A 15,226-nucleotide genomic window follows, 5' to 3' on the forward strand; every position below is an offset into this window, starting at 1 on the left:
CAGATGCTGATCTTAATTGCAGCTATCAACCACGAAAGCTATATGCTGTGGGAACCCTCACGATCGCCGGATAGGCAGATGCCGCCCACACGAATTGTGTAGAAGAGCCTAAACGTGCTACTGTTTGATGATATCAGTGATTCTAAAATTGCAGTCTGATTGAGAAGACTGACCAGCTCCGCTGGATTTGCAACTACATCACCTGTCACAATCACTTTAACCAATTAATAATTTTGAGTGACTTGTAACATTAGGTGCAAGTGTTTGGCTTCGCAACCTTCTAAATTCTAAATTAATTTTGCAGGTTAGATGTATTGGTCACGAAACTCGTTCTTGGGGTTATACGTGCGAAAAGACGCCCTAGTGGCGGAATCACTCTTGCAACGTAAAAGGTGCGATTATACGCATAACGATATCATCTGTTTCGGTCTCAGGGCTAAACAGCCCATACCTCATCAGGTGCACACTTTAGTGCACGACAGATTGAATTATAATGTGTTGAGGACGGATTAAATTTTTCATCGTCCAACTGAAATTTTGAATTTTGATGTTTCTAAATTTTGAAAAGATGAAATTGTCAACTTAGAGTTGACCAGGCACACCTGAGTATTTACTCATTGTTCTTAAATTATTGTGGACGGACTCATCAATTTTGATGTTTATTTGTTTTCACGTCCAGTGCCTTTGGATGACTGAAATCTGTCATCGCATGCTGATTGGTTCCTGGAATCTGGAACTCAATTTCAGCTGTCTCTAGTAGACATTTCTGAATTTCGATATGACTAATCAAAGTCATTTTAAACTTAATTGAGGTATAATTAATAATATACATAGTCTCTGTGAAATCTTGAAAAGTAGGGCACTCTTGACACTGTGGATTGCTAAATTCTTCCACTGTCACACAGAGTTTGTAAAAGCGAGTCGAACGCTCGTACTGCCCAGTGAATGCTGGAATCTCGTAATGAACACGTTCCACGCAAATCACATTTACTGTTGTCTCATGGTGGTCTTCGGACCTATCCATGACTGAAGAGACTAAAATAAAGTCGAAACAACAGAGCACACTTCTAATCCTGAAAGATGGATTAGTCGTATTGGACATAGCGCAGGCTCAATCAAATTTCGAATCTACAAACCACACACGAACATGGATCGTACACACCCGAGACGGTACGTGTGACAATCTCAATGCTCGGAGAGGTTGAGATTTTGGTTTTGTAATTTGAAAGAACATTCAAAAGAATGTAATTGAAAATTGGCAAGGGATTCGTCCCATTTACCTTCAAAAAAGATTAACCTGTAATGAAGCGCTTGTCTTATCCCCTCACAATAACGCGTAACCGGGTTTTAGACGTAGGGCAGATGCTGATCTTAATTGCAGCTATCAACCACGAAAGCTATATGCTGTGGGAACCCTCACGATCGCCGGATAGGCAGATGCCGCCCACACGAATTGTGTAGAAGAGCCTAAACGTGCTACTGTTTGATGATATCAGTGATTCTAAAATTGCAGTCTGATTGAGAAGACTGACCAGCTCCGCTGGATTTGCAACTACATCACCTGTCACAATCACTTTAACCAATTAATAATTTTGAGTGACTTGTAACATTAGGTGCAAGTGTTTGGCTTCGCAACCTTCTAAATTCTAAATTAATTTTGCAGGTTAGATGTATTGGTCACGAAACTCGTTCTTGGGGTTATACGTGCGAAAAGACGCCCTAGTGGCGGAATCACTCTTGCAACGTAAAAGGTGCGATTATACGCATAACGATATCATCTGTTTCGGTCTCAGGGCTAAACAGCCCATACCTCATCAGGTGCACACTTTAGTGCACGACAGATTGAATTATAATGTGTTGAGGACGGATTAAATTTTTCATCGTCCAACTGAAATTTTGAATTTTGATGTTTCTAAATTTTGAAAAGATGAAATTGTCAACTTAGAGTTGACCAGGCACACCTGAGTATTTACTCATTGTTCTTAAATTATTGTGGACGGACTCATCAATTTTGATGTTTATTTGTTTTCACGTCCAGTGCCTTTGGATGACTGAAATCTGTCATCGCATGCTGATTGGTTCCTGGAATCTGGAACTCAATTTCAGCTGTCTCTAGTAGACAGTATGGTAAAAATGTTGGAAGCCTTTGATGATTAGGAATTTGAATCAGCTGTTTTTATACATTTCTATGTTGATAGAGCAACCTGGCTAAAACAACAGCTGGGCAATGGTACACAAGGGCTCCTCTGGAAGAAATCCTAATTCATGTAAAACACCCGAAATTCTATCAAGTTGTAATGAAATGCTACCCAATAGAAAATTGTATTCCCGAGGATTTAAAAGATACTAACAACAAAGGGGTTGATTTAAAGACGCAACAACCATAGTTAAAGAAAACATAACATAGAAGTTTATTAAGAAATCTATTAATAACAGAAACACAGCCCGAGTGGGTGCGCATGCGTCGTATGTAGAGGGTGTGACGTCATGACAAATGTACAAGTTTGATTGGTCAGTTTCGTCTAGCATGAGCAGTCACATGCACAACGCTTCACTCTCTTCTCTCTCTTCAGGAACGTATCTTCCACACTGCGTACAGACCTGGGCTGCACGTCTGGAAAAGACATTTTGAAATAATATTAGATATTTTCTTTTAGAGAGTTATCTATATATTATTTGGCAAGCATGTTTTTTTAAAACCTTTTTTCTCAGCTCGTGTGCATCTCAGGGGAAATCCACGCATACTGTTAGAAAGATATATTCTTGTAGATGTGCAGAATCCCTTAATAAATTAAAATAGGCTCGAAAAAAAGCACAAGAAATTTATTTATAACATATATAACATTAACATGGGTCTTATGGGTTGCCATGCTGGTGACGAAATAACAACAAAATATAAACAGAAAATCAAAACAATTGGAAGAAAATCCAATCACATGTTTTATTTACAGCGTGGGGTGAAAATAGAGAGGTTTGCACAATAATACTTTACTGTGCATTACATATTTTTACATATATTTACATACCTATAGGCCTACATTACATATTTTTGGTCGAGTTTTCGACCACTGGACGACATCTAGTTTAATTTAAACGATAAAATGTTAAAAACCTTGTTGGGGAGTTCTTTCCTAAAAATTTGGATTATTTAAATTAGGAACAGTCAATGTATGTCCATGTAATACAGATAAATGAATTGTGTTATTACAATTTTGTAAGGGAACGAACCTAGACTAACCTAACCGTATGCCTTGCCATCAATCTCAACAGTACGCTATGCTAAACCCATTTCCCAACCTAACGCCCCTTTAAAACCTAACAACTTCTAACACAAAATAACCTAACCTAACCTCATTTACGTATCAAGATCTTCATTTGCGTATAGAATAATAATTTTGGTATTGGTAGCTGAGTTATTCCCGAGATTAATACAGTGATAATTAATAATGTATTTATTGTGTTAACATAATACTCACAACATTCAACTACTATACTTCTTCTTTACCAAACTCCAATATAACATAACATTTAAATAAAACATATGATTTATATTAAAGACAGATCAAGATGGTCAAGAGACCAGCACAGTAGCCAAATTGGATCCAAACAGGCTTCAGATTTTTCAGTAACAATTCCCGTTCGTTTGCTTGAAATTACTTTACAAAACTCTAAATATCTGTTTTGTACAGATCTAGTAGGAATTAAATCAATTGTTACTGTCCTTTTATTTTGTATACATACTTTCACACTCCTCTTAAAGTAACCGCAGTAACTATATTTATTTTAATTTTTTTATTGGTTTTTTTTCTTTTGACCTCTTTTATTTGTTTCCTTTTTTAGTATTAGTGGTTTAGTTATAAACAACTGGCAATCCGATTCAACTATGGGTTCCACTAACGGCACATTACATCGCTGGTGACAGTCCGAGTCTCTCCCATAGTCTGACAGCAGGACGTGAGGACGGCGTCCACTAGGTCAGCGAAAGGCCACCTCTCTGTCAAACTGTAATGAGCACCTTTGTCCCCTACCCATCACTGTTTCCTCCATTACCACCATTGTGTGACGTCCAGCGCTACGGTCCCTGTCGCAGCTTTCCCTAGCCTATTATTTGTCCAGACCTATTATTTGTCTAACAATGTTTGGAGATTTCGTTGGTTGTCTTAACTGAACACCCACTCGATTTCTAAACAGATGACTTGTAATAGTAACTAGATTTTATTGTAGTTTCTTCCCCACGTTTTAGTCAATACTTACAACCCATGAAGGAAAGCGAATTTTATTTCCTTTTTTCATTCAGCGGATGACGTTTCAGGTTGTTACCTAAAATAAATTACCATATGACGACGTGAAGGGGTTTAGATACAACGACAGTTCAGAGCAATAACACATTAGAGACTTCTTTCCGGCCTGATGGATGAGATGAAGTCTTAAAATGGAATTCGAAACTACAGGGTCGCTGAATTAGTTGGTGGTACTTGAACAAGAGACCTTTCAAGGGCTGTGCTCTAACCACTATACTAGCCTCATCTCGATATCTTCTACTTACAATGTGGCCTTGTTTGTTGCTCCACTGGTGGGGCCGGGTGCAGCTGGGTAGTCTGTGGCATTTGCATGCTCCTAGCGAACTGTGGAGGCGGTGGGGGTGGCTGCACCATCTCCGCTGGGACGGGAGCAGGGTGCTGAGGGAGGTTCATCGCCCTTCCCTCGGGACTAGCTGGGTGGAACACCGGGATAATCTCTTCCCTGGCGATAATGTGGACCGGTGAGTCATCTTTGGACTCCGCCTCTTCCTGGGCGATACGGGTCAGGATAGACATCGGGATCTCCGGGTGAGCCATCTGAGGAATAGCCTGGGTCTGGGCTGGGTGAGGATGAGGATAGTGCTGCGGTGGTGGTGGGTGCATCATCTGCTGGGGATGACGTGGCATCATGTGGGGAGGGGGAGGTCCACCATGAGGAGGGAACATAGGACCGTTGGGAGGGAACATTTGACCGTGGGGAGGGAACATTGGACCGTTGGAACCCATGGGCATTGGCATGGGGATTAGGTGCATCGCCTCTTGGTGGATGGGAACTGGCACGACGACGGGGGTGGCGATGCTGTTGTCTACTGGAACATGCCTGTAAAATATATGTTGTTTAAACTACAACTGTATAATAACATGAAAAGAACTTATCCGAAGATATTATGTTTGGCTCTGTGTAGAATAATGGTGACAGTTACGGCTATACTCGTCATAGTATTACGATTTATGAAGGTCGTTTTATTTCTCACACTATACGAAAGTTTGGAGAAAGGGTGATTCCCATGTGACAAAAAATGAAGGGCAAAATAAAGTGTTTTACTCCCAAATCCAAAGTCCGTTTCCCTGAATCACCATGTTCATGTATTCGATTTTTATGTATGTACTTTCCCACAAAGCGAAACCTCTCACCACATTCTTACCTCTGGTCGTTTCCGCTCTCGCAGAATATGGCCATCCTCTCCCCAGTGACGTGTTCGTAACGCGGGTCAGTCGTCAGGTTCACGCCGAAAGGTAGTCGCACAGTCTTGGGCTGATGGTCCATCACCTCCTCGGCACGACGTTTCTCTACAACGCAGTTCATCCTGGACCTCTGGTTCTTCTCCACGAGAGCCTGTGGAGGAGATTCCTTTTACAGCTGGTTCATGAGTTGATGAAATATACATTTCCATATTAACATCACTGTAAAGAATCTTCATGTAGGTACCTTGATAAATTTAGGACTGAATAAAGTAGATTTGTTGGACACATTCTCTAGGATCTCAGATAAAAAATCCAAGTTATACATTTTGTGTCTACAATCAATAAATTCAAACATAATCTAACACTTGGCTGGTTCCGTAAAGGTTTTGATCTTACTAAGAATAATACAAGTTTTTAAAGCCTTAAAATATCTCCCATTGAAGAGAAGGTGTAGTTTATTGTAGATAGTTATTTTTATTCAATACAGATCAAATCTATGGCTCATCAAAGTTCAGACAGTAAACCATGGATTACAACAGTTCTGTAAAATTTCCCGTTTTTACTTTATTGTGTGGCTAAGTTTTCCTAAAATCTGAACCCACCCCAGCGAGATCGTCGAAGTCCAGAGTGAGCGGCAGCTTGATCTGAATAGGGGTGGCCATATCAGGCTGCTGGGCGGCTTGCTGGAGATTCTGGGCGGGTGGGGGTGGCACCAGAGACTCTCGCTTATCCGCAGCTACGCTCTCATCCGACTGCAGCGGGTCTACCAAGTGCTGGTACTGCGGCTGATCCTCCATCTCCTGCAAACAGAAATAGTTAATTATATTGCTTCTTGCGATCATTTCTGACCAATTAGCAGTCGAAGCGATGTTTCCTGTCAACTAACAAAGACAAGAACAAAGACCGCAAAATAATCAATATTTAAAATACAACTTTTTTAGAATCAAACTTAAGCTACTATAGTATACTATTCTATACTAAGAAAAGTTTACTAAAGAAACTTTATCGGAATTACAATTTATAAAGGGTCAATAGTTATAATTTGTTAAAATTATTTTTTACCATGAACAATCGCTAATAATACAGTTTCAAGTGTTTCAAAAATAATATGCTATGCAAATAAAATGCCATCACATATATTTTAATGCATCGCAAAAATTGCAGATTTACCTGTGAAGTTATGAGGAAACTTTGGATAGAGTCGAATCAGAACAAGTAATTTCTCGTTTTCAATGTAATCTCGTGGTTTGCAAAAAAGTCTCACCCATTCGACCAACGTAAACGATGACCAATTGATGTAAAACGTTATTCTCTGTTCCTGTTCGCCACTCGAGGAACGAGCCTCATTGAAGCAACAAGTGTTCCAGAGATCCCGTGGGACCCTACTTTTCCAGGAGGTCCAGGCTTATCCCCGGATTGGGAGAAAGCTACTGTCAGGAACAGGAAGGGAGCAACGCTGGCTTCGCGCCGTGGCGGCAGTTACGTCATTGGCTATAACCGGCAAAACAGCTGTTAAGTAACTGTCGCAGACACTGATGGAAAGTGCATTTAGATCCAAATCAGAGCATGGATAAGGTAAAGTTGCATTTTCCAAAAGTAGACACTCCATAAAGGGAAGTTGGTTGGGTAGGTCTTCCAACTGGGTAGAGTAAATTATCAATTAACATTCTCGTCTGGAAAATGAGAAGCTAATGCTATAAGTGATCAACAAAAGGCGTTTAAACGTTTTTACCAGCTCCCTAGTCTTCTTAGTTACAGATAAGACTATTTCTGTAGGGACGCAGGCAATAACATCTGATTTGCTATACGATAAAAATGTTCCATGTTCACTAAAAAAACAACTGAGATTTGTTTAGCAAAATAACCTCTAGATGACAGATATTCTCAGACTTGATGGCTTGCCTATCTTGACAGACAAGTTTGGAGAGCCTGCCTTCACGCCAATAGGTCAGTTGCATAGGCAGGCTCAACAACCCGTCATATAGCCAAGTCCGGTAGCCAATAGTGAACATCTTCACATGCTTGCATCAGAGGTTGTTAACCCGCGGGAAAGTGTGGAGTTGGCCAATGCGAAATGTCACTGTGTCGACGAACGTGTCGTTTGGAAATGTCTCGTGTGTTATCTTGACTGTTGTGATGTTACTCACAGTTTGTGTAAAATCAGGAAATAACTTATACAACATGAAGATGATTTTTTACAACAAGATAATGGCTTCCTATGTTTAATTGTTTTTCTTTCTTAGAGGCTTCGTCCACCCATGTAATAACTGTCAATTATTTGTTAACTTATTATTATGTGTACAATAATTTTAATCTGCTAAAGGAATCAAATTTTCGTAACAATAAATATAGGTTTAGCGCAGGAAACATTTAATTAGAGACGATATAAACATGTTAAATAACTGTTGAGCTGTAGTTGAACAACATCTCCATCTAAGCATTCCTAACAAAACCGATTATAAAAAAAAATTAACTATCCCTTCTTTTAAGGAATAATTTTGAATGTACTGTGTTTGTTGTGTAATTGTAATAAAATATTTGCATTACGTACAATGACTTTAAGGAATTTAAAAGTGTGTAGCATCTACCATAAACATATGCATTTTACAGTGTGTGTCATGTTTGTTTCCTTCTGCATATTTATCACCGTATAATCATAACCTTTCCCGTTTACTACCTTTAGCCACGTCACTCTGCAAATGTCAACCAGCAATTTGTGCGAGTGAAAGTTTTGAGTGTGTGGGTGGACCTCAGGTTTTCACACTCTTGAAAAACACCAATTCATATTTGCTCAACAATGTATTACGCAGCTCTCAATTTATGGTTGACCAGTGGAACTAAACCCTTGGTCGGGTCTGGAAAAGTACACCTTATGGTTGGGTGACCGTCTGCAACCACGCGCGCGCTCTCTCTATTCCTCCGTTCTTCTACACCCACAGCTATGTTCCAACACAATCGTTATTTTTTTAATCTTCTTCAACACTTTTTACTTCTTTTATTTTTAATACGGTTACGCAATCTGCAATATGTGTTTATTTAGCTATCTCTTTCATCTTGGTTTTCTTTTTTTATTGTGAGCCCTACCTTTCACCCTCTCTCTTTTTACTATTCTGAATCATCTCCTGTAAACCTTTTTTACTCCCTCACCATCTTACTGTTATTTTGATCTTTCTCTTATTCTTTACTTCTTTTCTCTTTAACTTTCATTTCTCAGTTCTCTTTTATCAATTCTGTTTGGTTACCTTGTTTTATCTCACCCCACTAATTTTATTTTATTTTTAATTCCTCGTGGGCTTCTTATACTGTAACAACTCCGTTATGACTACTTTTACTGTATAAACATTTCCTATGTAAAATAATAAGGAAAGTGTTGGTATTTAATTCACTAGATTTGCAATATCAAAATTAACTTTTGAGACATAATCAATTGCAACATTTAACTCCATTATTTTGAGTTGAAATAACATTGTTGGGTCCAAATTTGTTTTCTGTGCTACTATATTATTTTCAGCAGTGGTTATTTTTTTAACGTCTTCACAAGACTCCCTACCCACGATGTGCCCATGTAGAGGTTGTTCCCTACAGTTCCGACGCCTTGACCCAGTTCGAGCCCACATACAATAATTATCCTTCACTCGCTTCAGGTCGCTGTATCCGTTCAGTACCTTATAATCTCGCTGCACTCTCTGTTACATGGATATTGTTTCTCGTTGCAACAGGTATCGTTGAAAAAACCAAGCTCACCCATGCAAAAGGAAAACTCACGTTTCTATTTGAGTAGTAGAGTGGTTATAACGCTCGCCTTCAAATAAAAGTTATTATGATACAGATCGGGATCGATTCTGAACTTTGTTTTGATTGGATTTCTCAGTGGGTGATCAATTGACGATGCTATGTAAAAAATGTTGGCGTTAGATAGTAAGAAGACCAGGTTATTAACTATTCCTTTACACAAAACCGTGAAAACTCCATTGGCAATTGCACACAATTCAAAGACATTGCAATTTCTATTTGTACATTAATGCGTGTATCGTTTTACTGTGAAGTATTTCAATGATATGAGACGCTTAGTGGTATAAAGTATAAATAAAGTTCTAACGTTTTACGATAACTTCCATAGTTGCAAACCAAACTTTCTGGTTACCATCCTTATGGTAATTTATTGACGACAAAAATCCTTAGTTCATGCATGCCTTTTTTTGCCAGAATACATAATCATAGTACACTGTCAAGAAACAAATTCCCCAAGTTCTCGTGAGAGCAACGATATGTTCTTGGTGGTATTCAATATCAGCAAAAAAGTTACTGTATTTTTGTATTACTCAAATCCTAAGCACATTTCCGTTACTGGTTTGAAGATTTTCGACAATATATGAATAGTAAACTATCAGATCACAATTAGGCCTACTCCAAGTCCCTCACAACAATAGCAACGATGGTTACGAGGTTATGGGTTCAACCCAGCATATTTCAGGATTCACTGTCGCCGTTTCCAGATTATACGTGATGGCCCGGAGCCAAAGTTCGAGACTTGCTGAGGTTGTGATTATTTACTTTCCTAGTTTATGTAGACTCTCACGACTATGTTCCCATGGCTCTCTGCCCGATCAACATCATGACTTTCCCTGTATCATCCTCCCGCTTTCTTGCATCGCTTCGATGGACTTTTCCACATCATTGCCATCATCCTGCTGCCTTTCATATGGAGATTATTGTTTCCTTTCTAATGAGTAAATATACCAGCTAACAAAACTAACTGATTAATTAAATGATCTATTAAATACTATTGTTTGTGAAAGTGATTGTAAGAATGATTTTGCAAAAGCGTAGATGTGGATAATGATCGTGAATGAGAAATGCTTATCTGAATGAATTATGGTGATTGCCAAATAATTATGTCGCCGGTTCTACCCTGAGGAAAGCCAATATTTTTTTATGAAAACTTTACCCATATGGTCTTGATATTATTTTTTTCTTTCATGGTCCTAGCTAAAGAAAAAGCTGATCAACAAGTACACATCATACCCTACATTTTACGTTCTCTCTACATATTTACATTCAGGTATAAGCACATGGCACATTTAACATCCATGGGAAATAAAATGGACTTTTAAAGACGGAAATTAACTCAATTATCTTAGTAGTCTATACCGTACCCATCACGATTACCCAAATTACCCCAGTCGTGCTGCATATAGTCGTGATCTTTATAGTTTGCGGTTTCCACCACAGATGGCAGCACTAACCGCCGGTACTTCTGGGATGACGCAACAATGTTATAGGCAGTACGTGGCTTGCAACACTGTTATTATTACGTCGCCTTTATTTTGTCCCATTGTTGCATTCGCAATGTGCGCTGTCACCGTAGGAAGTCAATGAAGTCGTTTTTGACCGAACGCCCAACTATAATTGACATGTCATTGTTTCCGTTATGCTCTAAAAACTGAAATGTCGGTGTACAACTTGTATACAGCAAGATACCAAAATCGGGTAGCGACAAAGTTAGAGTTAGAGTTGGACAAAGCCAAATGATTTTCACATGTTTACGCCTATCGCGAAAAAAAAATCTATATAGGCTGCATTTGAATATACCTATTGTGTTATAGGTTTTTCTAATACGACACACCAAGCCGATAATTACCTCCTCCTATTGTCGTACTCCGTTTTGACGCGGTCTTACCAAAAATAGTGTTACTAATATTCCGGTATTTACAATGTGTATCTCTAAGAAAATTTTGTAGTTTTACTCAAACAGGTCTATTGAATCCATTACTGTACAAAATATTTTATATTCATGAAATAAACAAAACTACGATGCTATTTTGCCAATATAGTATTTTTTAACTTACTATACGAACATTTATGTTTTTCTTTTCAATTGAATAAATATCAAATAGCTAGTATTTTATTACTACTTTGTCTTTTACAGAAGACATCCGTTTATCCTACTCATGTGGGACCAATAGGGTGTCAGATTACAGAAAATGGTACTAAAATTAACATATAAGTTAACTCTACATAATTTGTTCATACTTCGACTATTAGGAATTAAACTAATCAGTATATGCCTCATTTTACAAAAAAAGGCAACGTTTATTGAACTTGAACACAAAACTAAAATGTAATCCCAGACCTTTACAGGTTTCTTGATAGATTACTCATTTTGCGCAGCGCATTATTGCCGATTCTTGGCACTAACGAGTGCCAGATAATTAAGAGCCAAGTGTATTCTTTCTGCACCGAAGTATGTTTTACCAAGGATTGTTCACTTATTTCAATGTAAATGTATTATTTGGTTATTTACAAGAACTTTTAGAAGATCTAAGTGTTGCCAACTACGATTCAATTTAAAATACAACTTAGTAATCTCCATCGTCAAAGCGATTGAACGAATCACTCTATAGTGTTAACTTTAATTTTACTGGAGATATTTTTTACTTGGAAGAGTCGTGTCTGTATCTCGGCGACGCAACACATGACTTGCTGCGATGGACAGAGGAACGACAAACGACACGACGACGACATAAAACAAACGACAACAATGACGGAAGCACGTTCACGGTCCAACGCCCGTAACGGATCGTCTCTGCGACCGTTAACAACTCATCTTTCATTAGTGGAAAAACGTTGATTTGCATGGGAAAGGAAAATCGTTTACTCTTTCTTTGGACCAATTCCGGTTGTAATCGTAAGACTGTTTGCTACAGTTTGGATTTAGGAGTGTCCGTTAATTTACTGCAAAAATTGAGATATTTTATGATGGTGATATGTGTTCATACAGTTCATTATGGTTTCGGGGAGTGCAACATGGACTGTGGTGAAAGAACTAGGCATCGCCACGGACCAGCAGCAGCCAAATATTACTCAAAGATAATTTAGGTGAATGGTTATCTCAATAGTTTAATATTAATAAAGTTTAATTTTCCTTGAAGTTTTTTGGTACAGTGATAGTTAATAGTAACATAAAACATGTTCCCAAAAAGTTTAACATCGGTTTGGAAGTCAAGACGTAAGAAACAGAAGGACGTTCTGTCGTTGGCTCCATTAAACCATTTACTATTGGATAGTCAATAATTAAACTAAAATATTTACTGTTAAAACATTTTGTTACAGCTTTAAAAAAATTCTATGATGTCTACTTAGAAGTGCATATGTACTCAAAAGCTATCCTACCTCAAAAGTTTCACTAGTTATTGTCACACAAATTTGCATAAGATGGAAAGGATGAATTTTGTACTTTTATTTATTATTTACCACAAGAATTAACTGTTACAAAAAAATCTAACTTTTTTGTTATGGTCAATCCATAGGAAACTATTGTAAAAATTGGACGAGGTTGTACATTTTTTTTATCATTTGTGTGTTTTTGCCTACCAATCTCAAGTCAGGATGACTAATTAAAATCTTAATTAACATGGGCAGCTAGGACAAAGTCAGTAAACATACCTGTCTGATGGCCTCTTGCAGGTTGTAGTTGGCGCAGGAGTAAGAGGCAGTGATGTAGGCCGAGGCCAACATGAAGAAGCCAAGTATGAATGTGACAGCGATCACTGTAGTGGCTGCGATCCTAGCGATCTGTACTGCTGTCGCTCTAGGCCGCTGATACGCCTGTAACAGGCATCAAGTTTGTACTACAGTATGAATGTGACAGCGATCACTGTAGTGGCTGCGATCCTAGCGATCTGTACTGCTGTCGCTCTAGGCCGCTGATACGCCTGTAACAGGCATCAAGTTTGTACTACAGTATGAATGTGACAGCGATCACTGTAGTGGCTGCGATCCTAGCGATCTGTACTGCTGTCGCTCTAGGCCGCTGATACGCCTGTAACAGGCATCAAGTTTGTACTACAGTATGAATGTGACAGCGATCACTGTAGTAGCTGCGATCCTAGCGATCTGTACTGCTGTCGCTCTAGGCCGCTGATACGCCTGTAACAGGCATCAAGTTTGTACTACAGTATGAATGTGACAGCATTCACTGTAGTGGCTGCGATCCTAGCGATCTGCACAGCTGTCGCTCTAGGCCGCTGATATGCCTGTAACAGGCATCAAGTTTGTACAACAGTATGAATATGACAGCGATTACTGTAGTAGCTGCGATCCTAGCGATCTGCACAGCTGTAGCTCTTGGCCGCTGATATGCCTGTAACAGGCATCAAGTTTGTACTACAGTATGAATATGACAGCGATCACTGTAGTGGCTGCGATCCTAGCGATCTGCACAGCTGTAGCTCTAGGCCGCTGATACGCCTGTAACAGGCATTAAATTTGTACTACAGTATGAATGTGACAGCGATCACTGTAGTGGCTGCGATCCTAGCGATCTGAACAGCTGTAGCTCTAGGCCGCTGATACGCCTGTAACAGGCATCAAGTTTGTACTACAGTATGAATATGACAGCGATCACTGTAGTGGCTGCGATCCTAGCGATCTGCACAGCTGTAGCTCTAGGCCTCTGGTACGCCTGTAACAGGCATGAAGATAGTACTGCAGTATGAATATGACAGCGATCACTGTAGTGGCTGCAATCCTAGCGTGAGTCTTCCAACTATAAAACTGTATGGTGTCATTAAAGTTGACAAGTAGTTTGTACTTCAATTACATGTGAATTCCTAGTACTTTGGTAGAATGCTTATTTGCTACCGCAGAAGTTGTAGCAAACCCTTTTGCAGGATCACGAAGCAGGTATAAGTAGATCCAAGGAAATTTGTCAAAACCCATGAGTGTCGATGGTATTTATGTAAACTAAAACTGTATGTGTAAAGTAAACCCTGCAAACTAATATATGCCTCCAAATGAAAAGCTTTCTAGACCTTCACAAAGAATGTTACAATTTGTAGAAAAGAAACTATCAACTCCGCATTAAAATTGATTATACTCATGAGTTATATAAGAAGATAGTTAGGAATACAGAATAAATTATTGTAAAAATATGATTATTTACTCAAATCGGGTGAGGGGATATTTTAATATGAGCATAAACAACTCGTGTCAGTCGCAGGCGAGACGCCAAGTAAACATTAGCCTTGTTATTTTTTGCCTCAAAGAGAGTGAGGCTATCTCGACCCTGATCTGACCCAGAGAGAGGCTACAGAGATGTAGGGAGATTGTAGTTGATGGGGAGACGTAGAGATGTCATTAAAATTAGCTTGAAGATTGGCAACTGGGTTTATTGCATTTTCGGTCTTCACATGTCGCTTACTGCGATACTTTAAAAGTGCTGAGTGAATGACTTTTTCTTTGCAATGTCCACATGGTAAAAAAATTGGTTGATGTAGTTTATGTACATTATCATTAAATTTGCCAATTTAATTTCTGAATTAGACCAAAACTTAATCGAAACCCCAATATGTGTTTTCCCTCTTAGCACAGAAAACATACTAGCATTGACTTTATATCAGATATAAAGTCAATGATACTAGTATGTTTTCTCTGCTCTTAGGCGCAAACCTAGTCCTAAAGCAGGGAGCAAAGTTCCTGGGAGTAAACCTGATAAGTATTGGTTCGTGTGTCATATGGGACTGTAAAAAATCCAATAAAGCTATTAAAACCATACCTAACCAACGTCCAGAATATTTTATTATATGAGTAAAAAAGTATGCTGTAATAATGATAACAGCATCTGACTATTTTATATTAATATAAAATACATACCTGAAAAAAATATAAAACCCTTTAGGGGACGTTGGGCTTATAGGTTTATCCTAAATAGAAATTCTTTTTAGTATGGATACGCTAGA

The 15,226-nt window shown here is 38.7% G+C and overlaps 1 protein-coding gene across 1 annotated transcript in view; it reads right to left on the reverse strand.

Annotated features, from left to right (window-relative positions):
• Window positions 1–2,387: 2,387 nt before the first annotated feature.
• Window positions 2,388–15,226, reverse strand: part of LOC129002608 (proline-rich protein 36-like) — a 31,058-nt gene continuing 18,219 nt past the window's right edge. The window contains exons 2-6 of the mRNA XM_054430542.1: window positions 12,933–13,094; window positions 6,089–6,286; window positions 5,447–5,637; window positions 4,547–5,121; window positions 2,388–2,614 (exon numbers count right to left, since the gene is read on the reverse strand). Of these exons, the coding sequence (XP_054286517.1) occupies window positions 2,523–2,614; window positions 4,547–5,121; window positions 5,447–5,637; window positions 6,089–6,286; window positions 12,933–13,094 (1,218 nt within the window). The 3' untranslated portion in view covers window positions 2,388–2,522. The remainder of the gene's footprint in view (window positions 2,615–4,546; window positions 5,122–5,446; window positions 5,638–6,088; window positions 6,287–12,932; window positions 13,095–15,226) is intronic.

The sequence above is a fragment of the Macrosteles quadrilineatus genome, unplaced genomic scaffold (assembly GCF_028750875.1).
Source record: "Macrosteles quadrilineatus isolate MER2022 unplaced genomic scaffold, UCM_ALF_1.0 Scaffold_9__3_contigs__length_116548681, whole genome shotgun sequence".
Taxonomy (NCBI): Eukaryota; Metazoa; Arthropoda; class Insecta; order Hemiptera; family Cicadellidae; genus Macrosteles; species Macrosteles quadrilineatus.